The sequence below is a fragment of the Scomber japonicus genome, chromosome 16 (assembly GCF_027409825.1).
Source record: "Scomber japonicus isolate fScoJap1 chromosome 16, fScoJap1.pri, whole genome shotgun sequence".
Taxonomy (NCBI): Eukaryota; Metazoa; Chordata; class Actinopteri; order Scombriformes; family Scombridae; genus Scomber; species Scomber japonicus.
In genome coordinates, this window is record NC_070593.1 from 24,967,486 (window position 1) to 24,987,320 (window position 19,835).

The following is a 19,835-nucleotide window of genomic DNA, read 5'->3' on the forward strand; positions in this document are numbered from 1 at the left end:
ACTACAAATGAATGTACAAAATGAAGCGCTGTCTCATGAAGCACATTTAATGGCTTGAAAAGGGGGTGTTACACTCGTCTTGACTTGTCCACAAAATGAAGTCAATGTTGTTGAAGGAACAGTTTACTTTATTGCTGAGTGCAAGAGAAGAAGAAAGATACCCTTTCTCATACATGTACACAAAATATATAGTTGGAGCTGGTTAGCTTAGCTTAACAAACAGTGGAAAAGGGGAGGCCTGGCCTACCAGCAAGCCAGAAGCTCACTAATTAACACTTTATACCTTGTTTGTTTAATTAATCTTTAGCAGGGCTAACCATATCACCTAGTTTCCAGTCTTTATGCTAAGCTAAGTGGTTACTGGCTTCAGTTACCACTTCAGTGTCTTTAGCTAACAAAAATGTGAGTCGTATCAAAGACACAAACCTAGCTTCATATGGAAGCAAATAAAAGTATTTCCCAAAATGCTAAACGATTAGTTTTGTCAAAACAGAGGAGGAAGACTTTTTAAACCAAATTTGTTCCTGTATATTGTGTGGCTAAACCTTAGAAGTTCTCTTCTTATAAGTTATGCATGATACATGAATTTGAATTAAAGTTCTTGACATTGCAACCTGGATGGCTCTGTAACATTCTTCCACTTTTCTAAGCATTTTTGCCTCTCATAGAACTTGGAAAACTTATTGAAGATGTTAGTGATGGGCAACGCCACGATAAGCAGTCCACAGATGATGCACAGTGTTCCTATGATCTTCCCACTAAGTGTAACGGGAAAGGTGTCCCCGTATCCCACCGTAGTCATGCTAATGGTGGCCCACCACCAGCCAATGGGGATAGTCTGCAGCTCCGACTCCTGAGATTCTTTTTCTACACAGTAAATGAGAGCAGAGAACATGGAAATGCCAACAGACAAGAAAAGGATGAGAAGTCCGATGTCATGGGAGCTATGTCGCAGTGTGGCACCAAGAGAGCGTAGACCAGCTGAGTGGCGAGCCAGTTTTAGGATGCGAAACACTCGCATCAACCTTAAGATCTGCACCACTTTACCGACGTTCTCAAGGTCTGGGTTCTCACCTTCGTCCATTATATCACAGGCCAAAGTGACATAGAATGGCATAACTGACATTAAGTCAATAATATTGAGAGGGCTGCACAAGAACTTCCTGGCCGATGGTGCAACAGTCAAACGAAGAATAAATTCTGTAGAGAAGAACAGGACACAGAAGTTCTCGAAGAAGGTCAGCACTGGGTTTTCAATCTCCTTCTCATTGAGGTCCACCTGATGAAAGTCTGGCATGCTGTGGACACACATGGCTACAATGGAGACAATGACAACAGTTAAGGATGCTATCGCCATCACTTTGGCGGAAGTGGAGTAACCTGGATTCTCAAGTTGGATCCAAATATTTCTGCGGATGTCTGCACACCAGGTGCCATCAAACATTTCTATGTCGTCGTCCAAAGCAGACAGCTCATCAATAGAGGAGTCTGAGCTATGGAGCTGCTGATCCTCACTCCCCTGATCCCAGCCCTTATCCTCAGAAAGCTCCATTAGTTCATGAAATTTGCTACTGCAGCAGAAGTCGAGGTGACGCTCCTTGATGCCCCAATACTCAATTTCTTGACAAAAGGAGACTACACACAACCCATCCACCAGGTGGATTTTGCCTGTGAGGTAAAAGTTCAGAACATAACAAAAAAAATGAGGACTGCGGTCAAAATAGTACTCCTTGTCAGAGGGACTGAAGTCATCGCAGAGCTCCAGGATTGCTTCTTTGGAGCTGCAACACAGAAGACGTCCCAGACGTGTCTGAGGGAACCGTTTCAGAATGTTGTGTTCCATTCTTTGTTTGAAACCCCCAACATTAACATTAATGAAGCAATCATCAGGGCTGTGTCGATGAAAGATCTGCCCGTACACCATGATGGAACAATGAACAGCTCCTGGAGACAGTGAAGTTGTCCTTACTGAAAATCTCAGAGGGTCCGTTGCCTGTACAAAAAGCAACTGGGATTAGTACACCTCTTACACTCTAGTATGTCATCTGATCACATTGACATGCATTACATCATGGTTGTCAAGTAGTAGGTTGCATCTGGGTGTCTGTGACACCCTGTAATGGTATGGTTAAATGACAGCAGATCACTGGCTGAGCCTTTTCTATTTCTATTAAGAATACAATGAGGGGATGTAATGAATGTTTCCAATAGACATGAAACATTTGTACTTTCATTTGTGTCACTGTTAACATGTTACACATCATGACAACATGACTGCATAAATACTGCATGCTGTGAACATTATCAAACATTTTAAGATAATGTCCAAAACCAGCTGCAGAAATTAACGCAAGAACTTAATCAGTGAATTAAATGCTTTTGCCACTGAAAGCTCAGCGCATAGCCACAAACAGTTCAGCAAGTGCACCAGTAGTGCAGTTTAACATGACCAATATTCTTTACATACATTGGCTTAGTTCTGGTCAGGTCATCAATAACTGCGGTCAGTCTTGCTTGTAGCTTTAAAGGAGTTGCACTCTCTTACTTCTACAGTGTTATACGCAAACTGCAGTGAATAGCAAGCCAAGGTCAGACTTGACATATTTGGTTGTCGGCTTAATAAAGACTTCATGGCGAACCATAACAAAGCAAAAATACTGAGGAGAAATAAAGGAGACTTTGTGCGTGTTAAAAAAAAAATTGTGCACAAAATAACTATAATTAACCAATTGTCCATGATCGCAGCCAGAAAACTATTACTTCTAGTTCAAACTTCTCTTAATAGTTACAGAAACTGCAGATAGTTTTTTACACCTTACCTGTCCATGCTGTGCCCGTGGAGCAGATGTTCTGTGCCTAGTTACAGTGCGCGGTGTCCGGCGCTGTGAGGTGTGCGAGTCCGGCGGCGCAGGGCGAGACGCAGCCTTCAGCAGGACAGATGATCACACACCGCCCCCCCCCCCCCCCCCCCCCCCTCCCCACGAACTAACAGGCTACACAGTAGACTTTGAATGTGTTGAGTGACACCAGTGCGCGGGTCACTTAAGATGTGCCAAATGTATGATTGTAAATATTTTATGACTGTTCCGGCTAAGTGCTCACATTATTCTACAGGGGCTGGTTGCGCAATTCTCATTTGTTTCCTCGTTAGTGTGGATATTTTCATTGCATTTGGGTTTGCTGTGCTGACTTTTGGTCTCCAATGAGAATAAACCTTTTGGGGAATAAGCATAAAACTAATGGAAAAGGCCAACAGCAGAGAGGAGCATGAGGCACAAGAACTACTCAATTAAATGGTTTAAACACATAAAACCACACAACTATAGTGATAGTAAATCCAGTTTATAAGTGCACCACACACCCAATGTTGGACATTATGGGTATGCAACACTGAAGCAGTGTTAATGACTTGAGAATAGAGAACTATTTTAATCAAGATTCATTTGCAAACCCAACGATTGACTTAGGAGGAGGAATACACAGTATGCAAAGTGTACATTTTTTTACTGTTAGCCCAGCCATGTAATGCTGCAGTGGTAACTCACTACAGAAAATATACAATATGCAAAACTGTTCCAGATGCTGTATCCTACTCAGTAATGCAATTTACTGACAGCAGATGGCAGAAGAAGACTATCAGAGGTCAGCATGGCTTAATGACAACCAAACAGCAAACAACAAGACTAATATAATGACTGCATGAGGATGTATGTATTAACTTTTGTTATATCCAGCAGCAGTGATTTATTGTAATGAAGCTGTTTTGGATGGTCGAAACATCCTGATGTATTGACAGTTTTCCGCTTGCAGGATAAATTAAAACCAGACCTTTGAGTCCACAGATGTGAAAGTGCTTCCCTCATCATTGAGTAAACTGACCCAGCAGAGGACATACCCCACTTAAAGAGGTATTTAATCTGGTTGTCAGATACACCACTTAAGAGCTCCTTACAACTGCTCAGCTCAGATGTTTACTTGTGAAGGACAGTTCTGAGTGCAGTGATGTTATCAGCAAACACTGAAGACGATGCTGCCATTGATTGGTAATTTTTCAAAACATCTAGCTGTTGAGAATTGTCTACAGTGGTCAAGAATGCAACACATGACATTAAATGTTCCGAAAAATGAAATCCAATCAATATCCAATATATATTGTGTTGACAGTTTATTTACTGTAGACTTCCATATAAAAATAGTTATAGTGTAATAGTTAATAGTGTGTTGGATTTAGTGACATCAACCCACTGCATACCCCTCCAAGCCCTCTCCCACAAGCATGTCAGAGAACCTACGATGGCTTAAAATACTTTTAACTATTATTAGACAGACAAACTCATAAAAAAGAAACATATATGAAAGTACACTTCAGTGCAGTGAAATGTGGTGTCTTATGGGATTGATCTTCAGGCTACAGGACTGTGACACAGTGGGCAGCAGTTATATTTGCTGATCTCCTGCTCTCGAGCGCCGTGTTTACACACAGTGCACATCCAGAAGTGGTGCTGTGAGATCGGTAGGCCTGTCACAGTGCATGCAGCTGACTTTCCCTCTGACCTAAAAGAGGGAAAAAAACAAAATTTGTTGAAGTTTTTTAAGGATTTTTAACAGATGGGTTAAAGGGATAGTTTGCATTTTTTGAATTTGGGTTATATGAGGTAGCTATCCATAGTCAGTTTAGGAGTACCTATGGATAAGTACCTCATACAACCCCACTTCAAAAAATGCAAACTATCCCTTTAATGGCTGACAAAAAGTTTCAGATGGCCTGTTGGTCAACTTTCCAATTAAGTGATACACTTAACTGTAATTTAATTTGGATATTTTTGTCTAGTTCTACTTCTAACACGTCTAATATTTTAAAATAAGCCTATTAAAAAAGAATCCATCACAGAAAATATTTCATATGTCAAATATTATTCAGTATACATGCAAATAAATGAAAATAAAAAATGTTTTAATGTTAGCAATTTAAACTACTTCCTTTATTATATGCTAAATGTACAGTTGTGCATGAATTGTATTGTTGCATTCATCACCTGAGCTAAGCTAAACACATGTAGGGAGAACAGGCTGCACTCAAACTGACATAGAAAATGATATTGGAACTGTTCCTCCCATCAGTGTCTGGAGCCATAGTTAGACATGAACTCATTGGTCCCTCACCCCTCTGATGAGCTTTGTTCTATGATGCGGGTGTCCTTTGGGGCGTGCCTTGTAAAGATCTCCAGGGCCAGATCCTCGTACAGCTGACGCTGTTCAGGTTCCAGACTCTCTAGGGACTCCAGCTTGATGAAGGCCTGTGAGCATGTGCCGAAAGCCCGGTTGGCTGAGGCGCAAATGGCGAGCAGAGAGTAGATCTCCACTGAAGGGATGATGTCCTCATACTCACGGAGGTGAAGGGCTTTTAAGAATGAGTTGAAAACACTGCTATGATGAGGAAATCTAAAAAAGCTAAGTCTCCTTAGATGTAAGTTATGTCAGTGGGACAAATAGGAGACACTAAACACAGTCAGATGAACACAGACATTAAAGTAGCAGTTTAATAGTTCAGCATTGCACCCTGGGCTCGACATGTACTGCCATGTAGGTAATGGAATGTTTTAAATTTGATCCTAAAGTGAAAGTCAGTGTAATGCCGCTTCAACTGTAGTGAAAAAATCATTATTGCGATTTCGTTGTCCCGGAATTTTCTCTAGATTTATTTCTTTGTATAACTTTTAAGGAGATTGATCTAAAAGTAGGCATATAAAGTATTATGATAATAACATATTGATGTGTACAAATGTTACAAATGAGAAAATAATTACTTCAAAAATATGTCGAGAACAAAATAAAACAATTACAGCTCATGTATTAAGCTGCTGTCTTTGAGATGGTATGGAAAAACACAGAATTTTAATTATTAATATGGGGAATTGTCCTGTGTGATGGGGTACCTGTTCGCATGGCGTTCTCCATGTAGCCTTCATACAGCTGCCTTTGAGCCAGCAGGAAGAAGTGATACGCCTCCGCTCCACGCCACGCAGAGTCCACAATCCTATTGTCTTCAGGGGTTGCGTCTTCCTCAAGCAGCCCAGCAAGTGCAGATGTTGCCTAATTACAGGATGAAGTAAATGAATGACATGTAAAATGGTATACAGTACAGTATATCAGTGGTTCTCAACCTGGGGGTTGTGACCCCCCTAATTTCTGGTAGTTACCAGATGATTGTGGAGAACACAAGACTAGGTCAAAATCTAGTATATGACTGGATTAATAAAATGTTACAGGGCTTTTTATTTGAAACAGATGTAGGAAGTGGCAGCATTCAGCTGGCCAATGGTGTAACTTCATCACTATGTGCAGCTATGTACAGTTGTTTTGTTCAAATAAGCAGTCCCAGCCATCCCACTAAAATGTGTGAGGGTACGTAATGAACTGACTATTAGGCAACAAGCCTTCAAATAGAAGTCCGTCAAAAACTGAGTGAACAGACAGAGGGTACACCCCCAACATCATTTCCTTGCTCCTTACTTGAACCAGAAGTTGTTCTGGTCCACCATCTTGCAGGCCGTCACTTATTTCTACTCTGAGGATCGAGGAGCAAGAAAACACGAGAGCAGCCTTCACAGAAGTCTTTTATCATGTGGCACACGTCCTTATAGGATATCAGTTACTGATTTGACGCTGCAGCTAATCTGACTATCTGATATGTCACAACATCACTGAGTGAAGAAAGATTTCAGATTAAACCCAAATGTATCACTCCCTAAATTTTATTTGGTTTCTGACTCACCCTCTAGTGGAAAATCTGATAACTGTAGGTCTGAACAACTAAAGAACCATAAACACATTTCTTCATTTATTAGAACAATGTTTCTATTGATTATTTTTGTTTTGCTTTGTCACCAGTTCAGTGTTCAGGTGACTGTTTACCTGCAGCAGGACATGAAGACTTTCGCACAGACATGGGCTTTCTCTGCCCTCTTGTGGTCAATACTGGTACAAGCTTTATCTCAACTTGTACAGTAGCTGGCTGGTTATCACCACATGCAAACTAAAATGCTATACCGAGTCATTTATTTTGTGATCCATCAACAAAGGTCTGCTGTGAAACTTGCATCTTATTTCCTTGTGTTAAGCAGAACTGACAGAAGTGAAATTAAGATTCATGTTGTTTTGAGATGTGAGGGTCACCACTCGTAAAGGTTGAGAACCACTGCAGTATATCTCATCTTACTATAAATTAACAATGCCTTTGCACAGCTCTAAAATAGTTCACAAGCAAAATTAAAAAGTTAAATAAGAGAAATATTTTAATAGCATAGATGTATAAAAAGTTTATTGTATCAGGTACCTCAGACTTCTTCCCTTTGGCTTTAGTCTGCTGTGACGTCTTCATCTGCTCATGGTAATTTTCAACAAGACGTGCTGCCAGCACATAAAGCTTCTTCACCCGCAGCGGTCGAGTCCTTTTCTTCGCCTCCTCATCTGCTATCTGTAGACAACACCCACACATACTATAATATATTCTCACAAACAATTAATTCCAGCAATTAATTTGCTATATAGTGTATAAATGCCTAAATTTTATTATTCTGCATGAAGCACACAGGACCAAGTTTTTAAGTCTTTCTCTCTCTTTTTGAAAAACATCCATGAATACTGTATAAATACTTCCTTAAAATGTTCACAAGTTCAACATTTTTTCCAACTTTATAGAAAAACAAGCTCACCTTAAACATGAGTTTGGCTGCATCAAGGAAATAGTGTGCTTTCTGATACAGTTCCACCGCCTCCAGAGTTTTATTCTTCTCAAGAAGATGTGAAGCATATTTGGAAAGAAGAGATTTGATCTCCTTCATGTTGTGGGTCCTGGCCAGTTCCACTGCTTTGTTCCACTGTGGGACGATGGCAACATAAAAAACAACATAATTACTACAGCATGCAGCATAATAATCATAATATTGTTCATAATGTGATCTTAAAAGCAGGATTCATTTGAAATTAGACAGTGAGCGACTTTTTAAGGGAAGTGACTTTCTTACACAAGCACTCAAACCCTGCAGCTGCACATTTTACTTATGGTAAAACCACAACAGTTAGACATGAAAGGACACTGTCTTTTTAGATCTATCTATAGCAACAGGAAGCTTAAGTGGAAACGGTTAGTGACAGCTGGTTCATTTCAATGTCAAAAACGTAGCATTAACACAGCAGGAGGAACAGCCTGGATAGGACGAAGTCACGATTTCTAATGAACTCTCTTTTTGGATTAACACCGGGTCAATTAAAGCACAGTTTTAACATCCTTTAAACTGAAGTCAGATGAGGCAGGACATTCTTCCAAAGTTCAGCAGGTGCAGTTTACCTGCAGCCACATAATCGTATCATTTCCTGTCTCCAACCTCAACACCTAAGCAACCATTTTTCTTTAACCAAATGTTAAAAATGTTCATTGAAAGAGCACATTTTGTGTGTAGGTTTCACACTCCAGGGCTAAACATCACTCAGGAAGAGGACCAGAGTGGGAGGACAGCAGGTGCCAAAGTGTCCGCTGTGGTCCAAAGCTGTTCAGCAGTGTGTTTATTATCTGCAGATCACAGAGAGAATGCCATGTGTGTCACTCTGAAACACAGGCGCCACAAGTTTTCCGTCTGTCTCTCACCTGGTTCAGATGGACACACGTGTCCACGGCAGCTTTGGGCTGGTTGCACTTAAGGTAGGCGTTCACAGCCTGTTCACACATGCCCACGGTGGCAAACATCTGACCAATCTCCTGTGACATAGAGGTGGAAAATGGCAGTAGATGCAATGCTGTAGAGTTGGTGTATATTAATAGAGCTGTGAAACTACAGCATAAAGCTCATAGATAATATTAAACAGTTCATATTGGTGATCAATCTTGAACATATGGCTTACAGGCAAAAGTTTATGATTCTCTGGTAGCAGGATGGTCATCCTCTCAAGGTCATCATAGTCCTCTAACATGTAGTAGCATTCTGCCAGCCTCTCCTGGTTACGACCCTGAAGGTAGTACTGCACTGCATTGATCCTGGAAAAAAGAATCGATACTGAATCCAATTGATCATTTTTAATGAGTGAATAAACCATTTATACAAAGCTATAATAGTTGTAAACAGACACTGTATGTGTTAATTGATAAATGTATCAACTAAAACTCCTATAAACAGATAATGAATGGTTGATAAAATAACGTAACAGTTGTAATCATCTAAAATATGCTTTCATATTCAATATGAATGTGAAACTCTAAAGTATTTGTATAATTAATGAAGGTTTCATTTATTTATAAATATTGTTTTTACTCTCAAGACAAATGACCAAACTATCTGTTGATGAAGGCCACAGAATCCCAGTAAGTGGACCTTGAGTCAAAAGTCTTTGATGAAATCCAAACCCAATTTTTTCGGACTTCACTATTCATGTTTTGTCTGCAATAGTCTTTCAATGTATTTAAATTATTTAATTAACCCTCATTATAGTAGCTTTCATGATCAGTGGTGGAGTCTGTTATTATTGTGCAGGCTAAATATGGAGGGTTAAATAAAAGTGTAATTGTTAACTCTAAGTAGATTGCACTTCTGACATGAGAAAACTATACAGTATTACAATACACTAAACAGATAATGAGAGAAAAAGGCTAAACAAAATCCCAGTACCACTTCTGTCTGTCAGCGAAGTAATCTCCAATGGCATTGTAAGCCTGCTCCAGCAGAGCATCATCACAGTCACCAGAGCCTGTTTTGAGCAGCTGGAGCACCCTGAACCAATCTCCCAGCTTGATCCTGAGGCTGATGGCAAGATCCCTACACACAACGACAAACATCCAGTTACCATCATGCCTGAAAAATGGTGGCAATTAATCTTGTACAGTAACACCAGGATGAAATCAGAGAGAAAACAAGAGCTGAATTCATTAGGGGATGATGTTATCAACAAATGTGGCTCAGTGTACCTGCGATCCATGTCCAGGTACATGCGTTCAGCTTCCTCAAACCTGCTGAAGTAAGCTGCCACCTCAGCCTGTTTCATGGGTTCGTTCTGCAGGTTGCCCAGGCGCTTGACAAACTCGATGCCCTGGTAGTCTTTGCAACGGACGAAGGCCTGCTCAGCCGTCTTCAGGTCTAGTTTCTGGAGGGCCGCCTCAGCCAGCAGACGCCTGACAGGGTGATAATAGCGAGGGGGGGGCAGTTAAATGGCATGATGTATATGTGGAAATCACTATACCCATCCTACTTTGATTAATTGAGATCTAAACTGGAATGGAGCTTTAGAGCTAGAAGTCAACCTCTGTATGTAGTCACTAATGACTTTTAACAGTAAATCAGTAAAGAAGTGATCCAATCATCTGTATACAATGAATATATCACATTCAATTACTCAATGACTTGATTAGAGTGCAAAGATCAGACTGGAACTGACTCCTTGGACAGGAAGGACCATGCTTGAAGTTGTCAGATTTTGAGGGATGCTGCAAAAAGTGGCATGTCAGCCAGAGAACACACATAAACCACAGCTGTCACAGTGCTGCATCAAAAGACTCACTATAAATCACTCACACTGCCATCATCCTCCCACACCTGCACACATAATATGCTCAGATGGAAAATATCAGAGTGATATCAGCTATTTAGTTTTCACTTTTATCTCAAATATAGAAGATGTAAAAAATATGGTGCAATCTTTGGTTGTCGTGTAAATAATTTTAAATTGCATGTATCTCTATCACCTATATATGCAGTTCATGAAAACGTTTATATTTTGATTGAAGAAGAATGAGCTACCTAAAACTTTTTGTTTTCTCCTGCAACAGAAATCCAGCAGAATAATTAATACATGACTGTACTAACAAACCAAAAAAATAAAGTCTTAACATGAACACTATGCAGGATTTTCCTAAAAATCAATGTATAGACTCATACAAAAGTAACCCTTTCAATCATCACCTATAACCCACTAGAAGTTGGTGTCGGTGCATGTATCTACAAAATACTGCCCTCTGTGTGTATTTTCTTATCTTCTTATTATCTTGCGGTGTTCAGGACATTTCTGGAAGTCAACCTTTGAGTAATGGGTGCGCAGCCCCCAGCCAGTGACAGCATACAGGGTATGAGGTCGGGACTCGTAGCGTAGCAACCAGGATACATCTATGTTTCCGTTTCTGTTTAGCTCCGCTCTCTCTCTCTGTATCAAAGAGCAGCAGGTCTGTGTGTCTGCTTGACCGAGGTCAGGGCTGATAGCCATACAAGTACACACACACACACACACACACACACACACACACACACACACACACACACACAAAAACACACACACACACACACAAAAACACAGAGCAGAGCAGAGAAACCACAGCGAACAGGATGAAGCTTTGCATTCACACTAAATCCAGCTATGTGGACAAAGAATTTATCATGCAGGGTTGTGTGGAGGTGTTTTTTTGTTTGTATTTGCTTGGAACGTAACCACTCTGAAACAATAAGAATATAATATTTATCTGATTCACTTATTTGTTTTCACCAACGCCGCTCGCTCTCTTCATTCACTCTTTAGCTCACTCGACCACAGCTATAGGGGCAAACCTTGAAATGCTGTGTGTTTACAAACACCAACAGACAAATCCTGCATAGTGCACCTTTAAATTTGAAAATGTAACCAATGCCCATGCATGAATCAAAAGCACAACAATTTTGCATTTACCAGAGTCTTGGATGAGGATTGTCTTCAATGAACTGTGAAGCATCTTCAATCCCCACTTTCTCAATCAGAGCACGACTGTCTCTCAGGGAGCGGATTTCAAAGTTGATGAGGTTGTCTTTGTTCGGCCTCTCTGGATCCTAGAAGGAAGCATTACATAAGTGAATGTTTCATTCAATCAGCAGATAGAAAGTACACATTTGAATCATTTCTAGGTAATAAAAACTCATGCCTATTATCTCTAGCTGTTACCAAAGTATTGTAAATCTTTCTGCTTTACGATACTTAAGATGCAAAATAGATCTTTTACTTAACACCATAAGAAAATAAGTCTTTATACACTATCTGTGTGATTCTGTCGCGACTCAAATAACACCAAATTTACCTTCATGATTTCATCGAGCAGGACAGATTTGATTTCCAGGTCTTCAAAGTTGCAGATATATCCAGATGTTTGGATGGGTTCCTGTTTTAAAGATGCGATAAAAAATTGCAACAATAATCACACTCAGATTGAACAATAAGACAATGTACGTCTAATACCATTTAACCATCATACAAACACTAGACACTCCACTCACCTCTGGGTCCAGGTTTCTGAAGACGTACATCCTGGTTTTCTCCATCATAGCAAACAGGTCAGGGTTGTCATTTGCCCACTTCATGTCCCAAACATCCTTGCGCTCAAACTTGGATGGATCTCCAGCAGATGCTTGATTGCCAGTGCTGTCGTCTGTGGAGCTACGAACTTCCAGGTCCAACAAAGTCAGCACGCCTGCGATGTCGATTATGGCCAGTCGACTAAAGAAAATAATGATCTGTGTTGAGATGATTCATGACGGATTTCTTTAAAAAGATTACTTAAATCTGCAAAAAACACCAATGTGTACTTGCCTGGAGTTGCAGTTCAAAGAGAGATAGTAGGCTCTGTTGTTCAAAGTGTATTTCTGGATGAGAACAACATTTGGGAGGCTGTATTTGTGGATAGTGCCAGACTCTCTGCCCTGTGAGCACACATAAAACAGAAGAGACTTTACCTTGATTTTACTCTTCATTTTGCATCATTCAAAATTGTATAATAAAAAACAAGATGTACAAACCACAATCAGTGTCTTGTCTGTTGCTGTAATACAACAGATGGGATCTCGTGTTGCCTGGAATAGAACAGAATCATACACTTCATGACGCTGTATGTGCTTTGTAGAAGAACTATGACTTCATTACCCCCAATAATAAACATATTATAATGTTAAAATGTCAAAATATGGCCATTTATGATATAGTATTTATTTGAATGAATTAGACAGAAAGGAATTCATAAACTGCAGATGAAGAGCCAAAATCCCCTACATACTTTACTGAAAATGCTTCAGACGTGAATTTATGAACTAGATTTTTGATTTTGTGCCTGTGAAATAAAAATGTCACTTACTGTGAAGGCTTTTGCAAAATCTGGACTAGTGTCATGGGATCCAGATGGATTACTGTCAATGTGGTAGACCCTAGAAAGGCAGGAAGTGAAGACAAATGAGAAAGAGCTGGAGACAGCCAGCCAGACAAATAATTACCCACTGAGGGGACTTTTGGTCCAGGTGCTAGGATAGCCCTGGCAGAACATTAGGTCATGCCCAGCCTGTCTGGAACCTCAGTGGCATTTCATTCAGATGAATGAATCCTTTTACAGGTTTTGCCACTCACTCATAGAATCTAACCTTGTCGTTATCTTGCCTTCCTGTAACTTTCCATGATCTGCTTGATGTGTACTCTAAGTCCTGGCAATGGGTGTTGTATTTCTTCCCCAATCCACCAATTTGGCTTTGTTAAATACTCAGTGACTTCCAGTTTTTAGTTCCAGCTCCACTCTGGTAAAGTGTTAAACCTCACCTCTCCCTTCCCTCCTTCTTAGTTCTGGTCACTTGGTTGATCTCCAAGGCAGTTAATTTCTTTGCCACTCGGTACTGCCACAAGTAGAAAGCCTCTTTGGATGCAGCGATCACATGTGTCTTGGTCATGGTGACAAACTGTGGATCTGACCAAGGAGACAAGACACATATTTTAGAAGGTTTTTATTTGTATCCAAGATCATGCATGTCCACTGTATCTGGCATCAAGTTTGTGACGTGGAGGACTTCCGTTACCAAGGTCACCAATCAAAAACATCTTAAACCTTTGTTTGGGCTCTTGTTCATCTAAAACCACACAGTAACCATACATATGAATATTTATTAGAACTATTGTCTGTGTGAACTTAATCCAACAACAAAGTCCTGGGGTGTTCTTGTAGTATATTTGTAAAGACACACACTCTTTTACTGGCCTGGTAAAAAAAAAAAAAAAAAAAAAAGCCACCGAGAGGCCACAGAAGGACTCACTTCCAGGAAAATGTACACTTCACAAATCCCTCTCCTTTTATTTAACCAAGGTGGGATATCTGGAACCCTTTCAGACCACTGAAACCTTTCATTTCTGTACTCTTTGAACTGTCTTGGCCCGAACTCCTCAGCAAACATTCGGCCATGTTGTGCCGAAACGGAATGCTGAACATCTGTGAGATATAAAGATGCCTGGTGCTCACTATCTATTTGCTATAGGATGATGTGGGCCCATGAGAGATGTAACTGTTGGCGGAAGGAGGCGGAAGGCCAACCACAATTTCTTCATACAGAGGGTGTGATCTCTCACATTGGCTTGAAGAAATACATCAATCTAATGGTAAATTAGGAGTTTCACCAACTTGCTGCTGTAATACCTGAAGATTTTACTTCTATATATGCAAACTTGCAGGACACATACCGTGGTGGAGGGTATGTTCAGTTTTAAGGGTGTGTTAACTAGTAATGTAATTTCAGAGGCATAACAATATTAATCTACCTACGTGTACACCAAACTCACCAATGTCAATGTATTTCGAGTCCAATGGAGTCCCAATGGAGTTGCACAGAATCAGGACATACTGAAAAACACACAGCAGTGCTTGATTATTTTACAGATCAATGTATGCGTTAATATCTAAAGAAAAAGTCCTCATTTTGATTGTGTGGTTTTTAATTCATACGTTACCCTTGCATGACTTCCAGACTCTAACTCAGCATCTTCCTGTGCAACAATGGTTAAAAAAAAACAGGATGAAAGACAACAGAGAAACAATAGTGATACTAGATCTCTATGTTGTCTCTAATTCTACTAACAGGCTTAGAATAGATTTGTCAGAATCAATAGATAAGCTTGTCTGAGTCATACAGTAAGTAACAAGCACATAAACTCAACCTGCAGTGTGGTAAATATCATTATGTTGGAACATATAATCTGATAGTGTTACTACCTGAGGGTGGGTGTTGTCTGCCTTGCTGGCCAAGATACAAAAGTCCCCTGATGTGGTGATGGACATTAAGCTCTTAACATATTTGACAAACTTCTCGTTGTTTTTGGTGTCCCAGAACACCACGCAGTACTCTTGCCGCTCTGGCTTGGTGTAGGCGTACACCACTGTGCTGCAACAGTAGCCCCACTGTACACAAACAAGAAAGACTTGATGAGATTCACCTTTTATGTGAGTTTTCTAATGTGCTCATAGACAAGTCAACAACCTTTAAAACCACATACTGGAAAGTCCCTCAATTCTTTTCAACCATGTAAATATAATTATCAGATAAAACACACATTTTCATATCTTGCAGATAGGAGCAGTAGCTACTGCGCTCTAAGTACTAACTGTTTTTCAGGCAATGAAAATGAGTCATAATGTTAAACTATCCATTAAATATTTCAAAGAATGTAATTCAGAAAATGTGTTGGAGTTGACAGTACACAGAGTAGAGAGTAATTATCTTAACACTACTTAATGAGGGTAATTGGTCACATCTTGTTACTCTATTATGACTAATATCCCTCTTTACATTATGTACATTATCTGTATTTACAGTACTCTGAATAAGAGCAGTTACCATCAGGTAGAAGACACACAGCTCAGAGGTGTATGCTGAATCAATTTAAAAACTCCTTTGTTCCTTTATCAGTTGTAATATTGAACAATAACTTAAAAAAGTAGAAGTTACAGCCAAGGTAGGTGACAATTCATTGTCTGCTTTCTGGTTGTACTGTAGGTCGAGTACAAACCTTAACACACTGATCAATGTATTTGTGTGTATTTTTTCTACACTGTACCCTGCACTTGTCTTTATTATTTTGTTTTGAATTGTACCTTTGTATATTCACTGTCTTGTGTGTGCTGGAAAAACAGCCATGATAAACCAAAAGAAAGACTTTTTATTTAAAAGACAGGTGTAGCTGATTAATATTAACGTGACATGCTGTTTATTTGTGATCATTTTCAATATCAGTATATTATTAATTCTGGCCTGTGAGATTAAAGCTGTCTAGTGTGTTTAAACATACTTATGCCAGTGACTTGTTTCTTTCTCTAAGCTTATTTCAATAATAGGAAAAAGAGCACCTTGGACCGTCTTGTTTTTCAGTCCAGCAGGTGTTGGCATATACCTTGTAATCTGGTCTTATATTGGCAAAGTAGATGTAGGAGTCCACAGCCAGGCCAATACGCAGCCCTCCTCCCTCCCAGCCGACTCCTGACATCTGCTTCCCGGGTACCTTCAGAGTTCTCAGATGCTGTTCAAACACAAAAAACATTTAAGATACACATTTTAAATCTTTATCTTTGTGTGGAATTTCAGAGAGTGAGGGTTGATAGATATTTTTTAATCAATACCAATGACTCAGCAGCTATTTTGCAGCTCAACAGCTCAAGAATGAAGCACAGTTCAATAACAAAGAAACTAGCAGTGCAAAGCATTTCATTGTTTAGTAGAGCATATTATGTCTATGCTATTTATGACAATGATGTCTAATTTACATCTGATTTTAATGTGTACAACCTTACGCACGGGAACATCACTCTCACCTCCCCAAATGGTGTGTAGAACTGCACCACATTGAATTCTTTGTCCATATTTGCAGCTCTGAGGGAGCCTGCCACTGCCAGCACGCTGCCACAATGATTCCACTGGATGCTGACCACGTTCATCATAGTGTCAATACACACTGGGTCTGCAGGAAAAAAAAGAAAAAGAAACATTTCATTTAAGTGTAAACTGGAAAACACACTGCAATCTTATCCAGGATTTTTATTTATTTATTTATTTTTTAGGTTGCTTACTTTCATCATTCTCGTAGCGCATGATCTGACATCTTCCATTATCAAAACAGATAGCGAGACATGGACAATCTGGTTCAACATAACCCCCAGTTCCTGCGTACCAGTGGATACCTGCTATATAGATGGCGCCAGTGGAATTAGTGAGGCAGCTGATGGTCATTTTCATCTGAAACACAAGACAAATATCACCAAAAAAACAACATAAGCTAATGTGTAGTAAAAGCAATGTGACAGAATGAGAAGAAAACGTATTTGTTTGGTACATATCCCCATAAAAATCAAACCATAATCATTTCAATATGTTTTTCAATGAGAATGAGAATGAGAATAATAAAGTACATTTTATCATTCTCTCTGATATCATATATCATATAGCAATTGCAGTATCAGTCAAAATAATCAGAATTAGATTTTTTTCCAAATTGTTCAGCTCTATTTTCAGGAGTATTTTTTCTGTATGTTCAGAATAGCAACATTTTACAGAACAAATTAAACTTTTTTTAAATCCATTTCATATAAGTGTGGTGTTTTCTGTGTCACCAATTTTAAAATCCTGCATATATCTGCGGATCATAAACAAGATCATGTTCATTCATGAAAAGGCTAAAAGAGACTACTGTTTTGTCAGATAAGATGCCCTCTGATAGCTATCAAAATACCAAAAGTTTGTTTCCAATAGAGTAGGGAAGACATTTAGTACTACATGAGTGCATACTAAGACACCATGACATTACTATTTAACATAAGCTTGTGCCCTCACAATAAAGTTCCCTTGATTATCGTAGATTTGGACTTCCCCGTTGGCCATGCCGAAGAGGAGGATCTTGCTGTCTGGTGACCACGCCACATGAGCAAGCTGATTTCCCTTTAGCTCCTTTCCCCAAATCCGGTTACCTACAAAAAAATAGGAAAAAAAAGGAAAGAAAAAAAAAAGGTCTTTATCCTTCTGTATGTGCTCATTTCCATTGACCCACAGTATTTGAACAAAGCAATCCTTGTCAAAGGAGCCTAAGTGATTAATTATATTTTAGTAATCATGTTGTAAGATTGTTTACCGTCTACAGATCCGACGATGACCGCCCCATCTTCATATACGATGCAGATCTTTTGACCATCAGCGTTCCAACTCATACTCCTCACCACTGATTTGTTCCTGTTGTTGATCATCTCCTCGTACCACGCACCTCACGAAACAAACAAAGACAAACGACTATAAAAACTACATTTATTCCAAGACAACCTGTACTTTAAGTTAGACTGCAGTAATTACCTTTGTAAAGCATCCATACAATAATAAGTCCATTCTGGTCACTGGTAGTCAGCTTTTCATACTGTTCGTTCCATGTAACTACTTGTACTGCACCTGCAAGTGGAATAATCAGTGTCAGATATTTTACAACTACTACTGTACTACTATTCTAATGATAAAAGGTTTAGTAGCTATCATACTGTATTACTCACCACTGTGTCCATCTAGAGTCTGATTCATTGACAGGTTACTGGGTGCAGCAAGTCCTCTAACTTTGGCATCATCTGTTGAGAAAGTACAGGGAAAGAGATCAGGCTCAGAACAGCAACAATGTTCAAACTATTCTCGGTGAGGGGAATGTGAAAGATGTGTCAAAAAGGCTGATGTAGTACCAACATGTAGTATCGGAGTATTTTAGTTTATTGTAACTTTGTTATTTGTCATTTTTCTATATTTGGTGTTCATCATAATAACCAATAAACAGATGGAGTGGACAAGGTGTTACTGTTTCTACTTACAGTGACTGGACACCGAGGCACCAGAACTGAGCCAAAAAGGGTTTTGAAAGTTTCAGAAGATTTCTTACAAGCTGTAAGAGCTGTTGTTTCAAAAACCCTCAAATCTCAATCACATGGGTATTACATAACTGCTCAGACTGCGACAAATAAACTTGAACACATACCTAAATGTATGTGACGTTATTCACCAGAGCCAAAAATGTTGGGTTTTTGAAGTATCATTTAAGCCAATTGTATTCTGACACTAAGTAACATAACAGCAACAATGTGAGCAGGGAAACGCAATATGGCTGATGCAAATGCCTGAAACCAGGCACACGCAGCACTCACAGTATAGGGAAACAATCAGCAGTGGACATTTAAACAACTCAGTATTTATGCTGCCACTCTTCAAACATCTGCCAGATTACCAATTTTGCCCATTGTCCTTATGGCCTTGGGCTAGAATGGAATTTTTGTTCATTAAAATATTATTATGACATATAAGTATTATTATTATTATTATTATTATTATTATTATTATGTCATATCAAGTCCTACCAAGCATATAAAAGAGACCCCAACCACTCAATAAGAGTTTCCAGAGCTAGTCTGCAGGCACATGAGAGACATGTGGACACTGTGACAGTACTGCAGTGATTTTAGGAGGCATGCGGGTCCTTTTTGATTCAGTAATATTTCACTGGTCAAACATTACAACTTGTGTGTGCACTGTGTATTGAATGTGTGATATTTATGCAGTTTGCCAGGTATTCACTCTCATGCAAAATAATGCATTTCTATCCATGTGTTGGCTGGGAATGATGAAAGTGATTCAGGGCTGTGCAGGCTGTTCACTCCACACCCTAAACTCACCTATCTGAGTTTCAAGCTTGAGCACTCTCAGGAGACCATCATCTCCTCCACAAGCAATGAAGCCTTGGTCTTTGTTCCAGGACACACATTTCAGATGAATATTGTTGGGGATAGCAATCTATAAAACGCAGGAAATGACAGCCAAAGACATGTTAACCTTCATTTATTTAACATTATTAGTAACACAGGAGGTGTCACAGGTTGTTGTGCAGCACTCACCTTCTTGCTGAGATAGATAAACATGATGGTAATGACGTCAACCCAAAGTTTGTTATATTTATTAACATAAGTGAAGACACTTGCCCAACTATCCTAAATTATCAAACCAGACAGCTAAAGTGGG

General features: G+C 39.5%; 2 protein-coding genes across 2 annotated transcripts; both read right to left on the reverse strand.

Moving 5' to 3' along the window:
• Positions 1–499: 499 nt before the first annotated feature.
• LOC128374819 (potassium voltage-gated channel subfamily S member 3-like) lies at positions 500–1,982 on the reverse strand. Its single transcript, XM_053335034.1, has one exon. The coding sequence runs from the start codon at positions 1,922–1,924 to the stop codon at positions 593–595; it is 1,332 nt and encodes a 443-aa protein (XP_053191009.1). The 5' UTR covers positions 1,925–1,982; the 3' UTR covers positions 500–592.
• Positions 1,983–4,403: 2,421 nt separating this feature from the next.
• On the reverse strand, positions 4,404–19,735 carry wdr35 (WD repeat domain 35). Its single transcript, XM_053335033.1, has 28 exons — positions 19,712–19,735; positions 19,493–19,610; positions 18,332–18,403; positions 18,141–18,233; positions 17,926–18,054; positions 17,631–17,764; positions 16,871–17,036; positions 16,616–16,761; positions 16,198–16,323; positions 15,023–15,208; positions 14,761–14,796; positions 14,593–14,653; positions 13,585–13,729; positions 13,133–13,202; positions 12,801–12,854; positions 12,595–12,704; positions 12,282–12,501; positions 12,086–12,166; positions 11,704–11,840; positions 9,959–10,162; positions 9,663–9,809; positions 8,902–9,034; positions 8,648–8,758; positions 7,716–7,880; positions 7,337–7,477; positions 5,937–6,093; positions 5,164–5,401; positions 4,404–4,554 (listed from the first exon to the last, which is right to left on the reverse strand). The coding sequence occupies exons 1-28, from the start codon at positions 19,733–19,735 to the stop codon at positions 4,404–4,406; spliced, it is 3,555 nt and encodes a 1,184-aa protein (XP_053191008.1).
• Between the last annotated feature and the right edge of the window lie 100 nt (positions 19,736–19,835).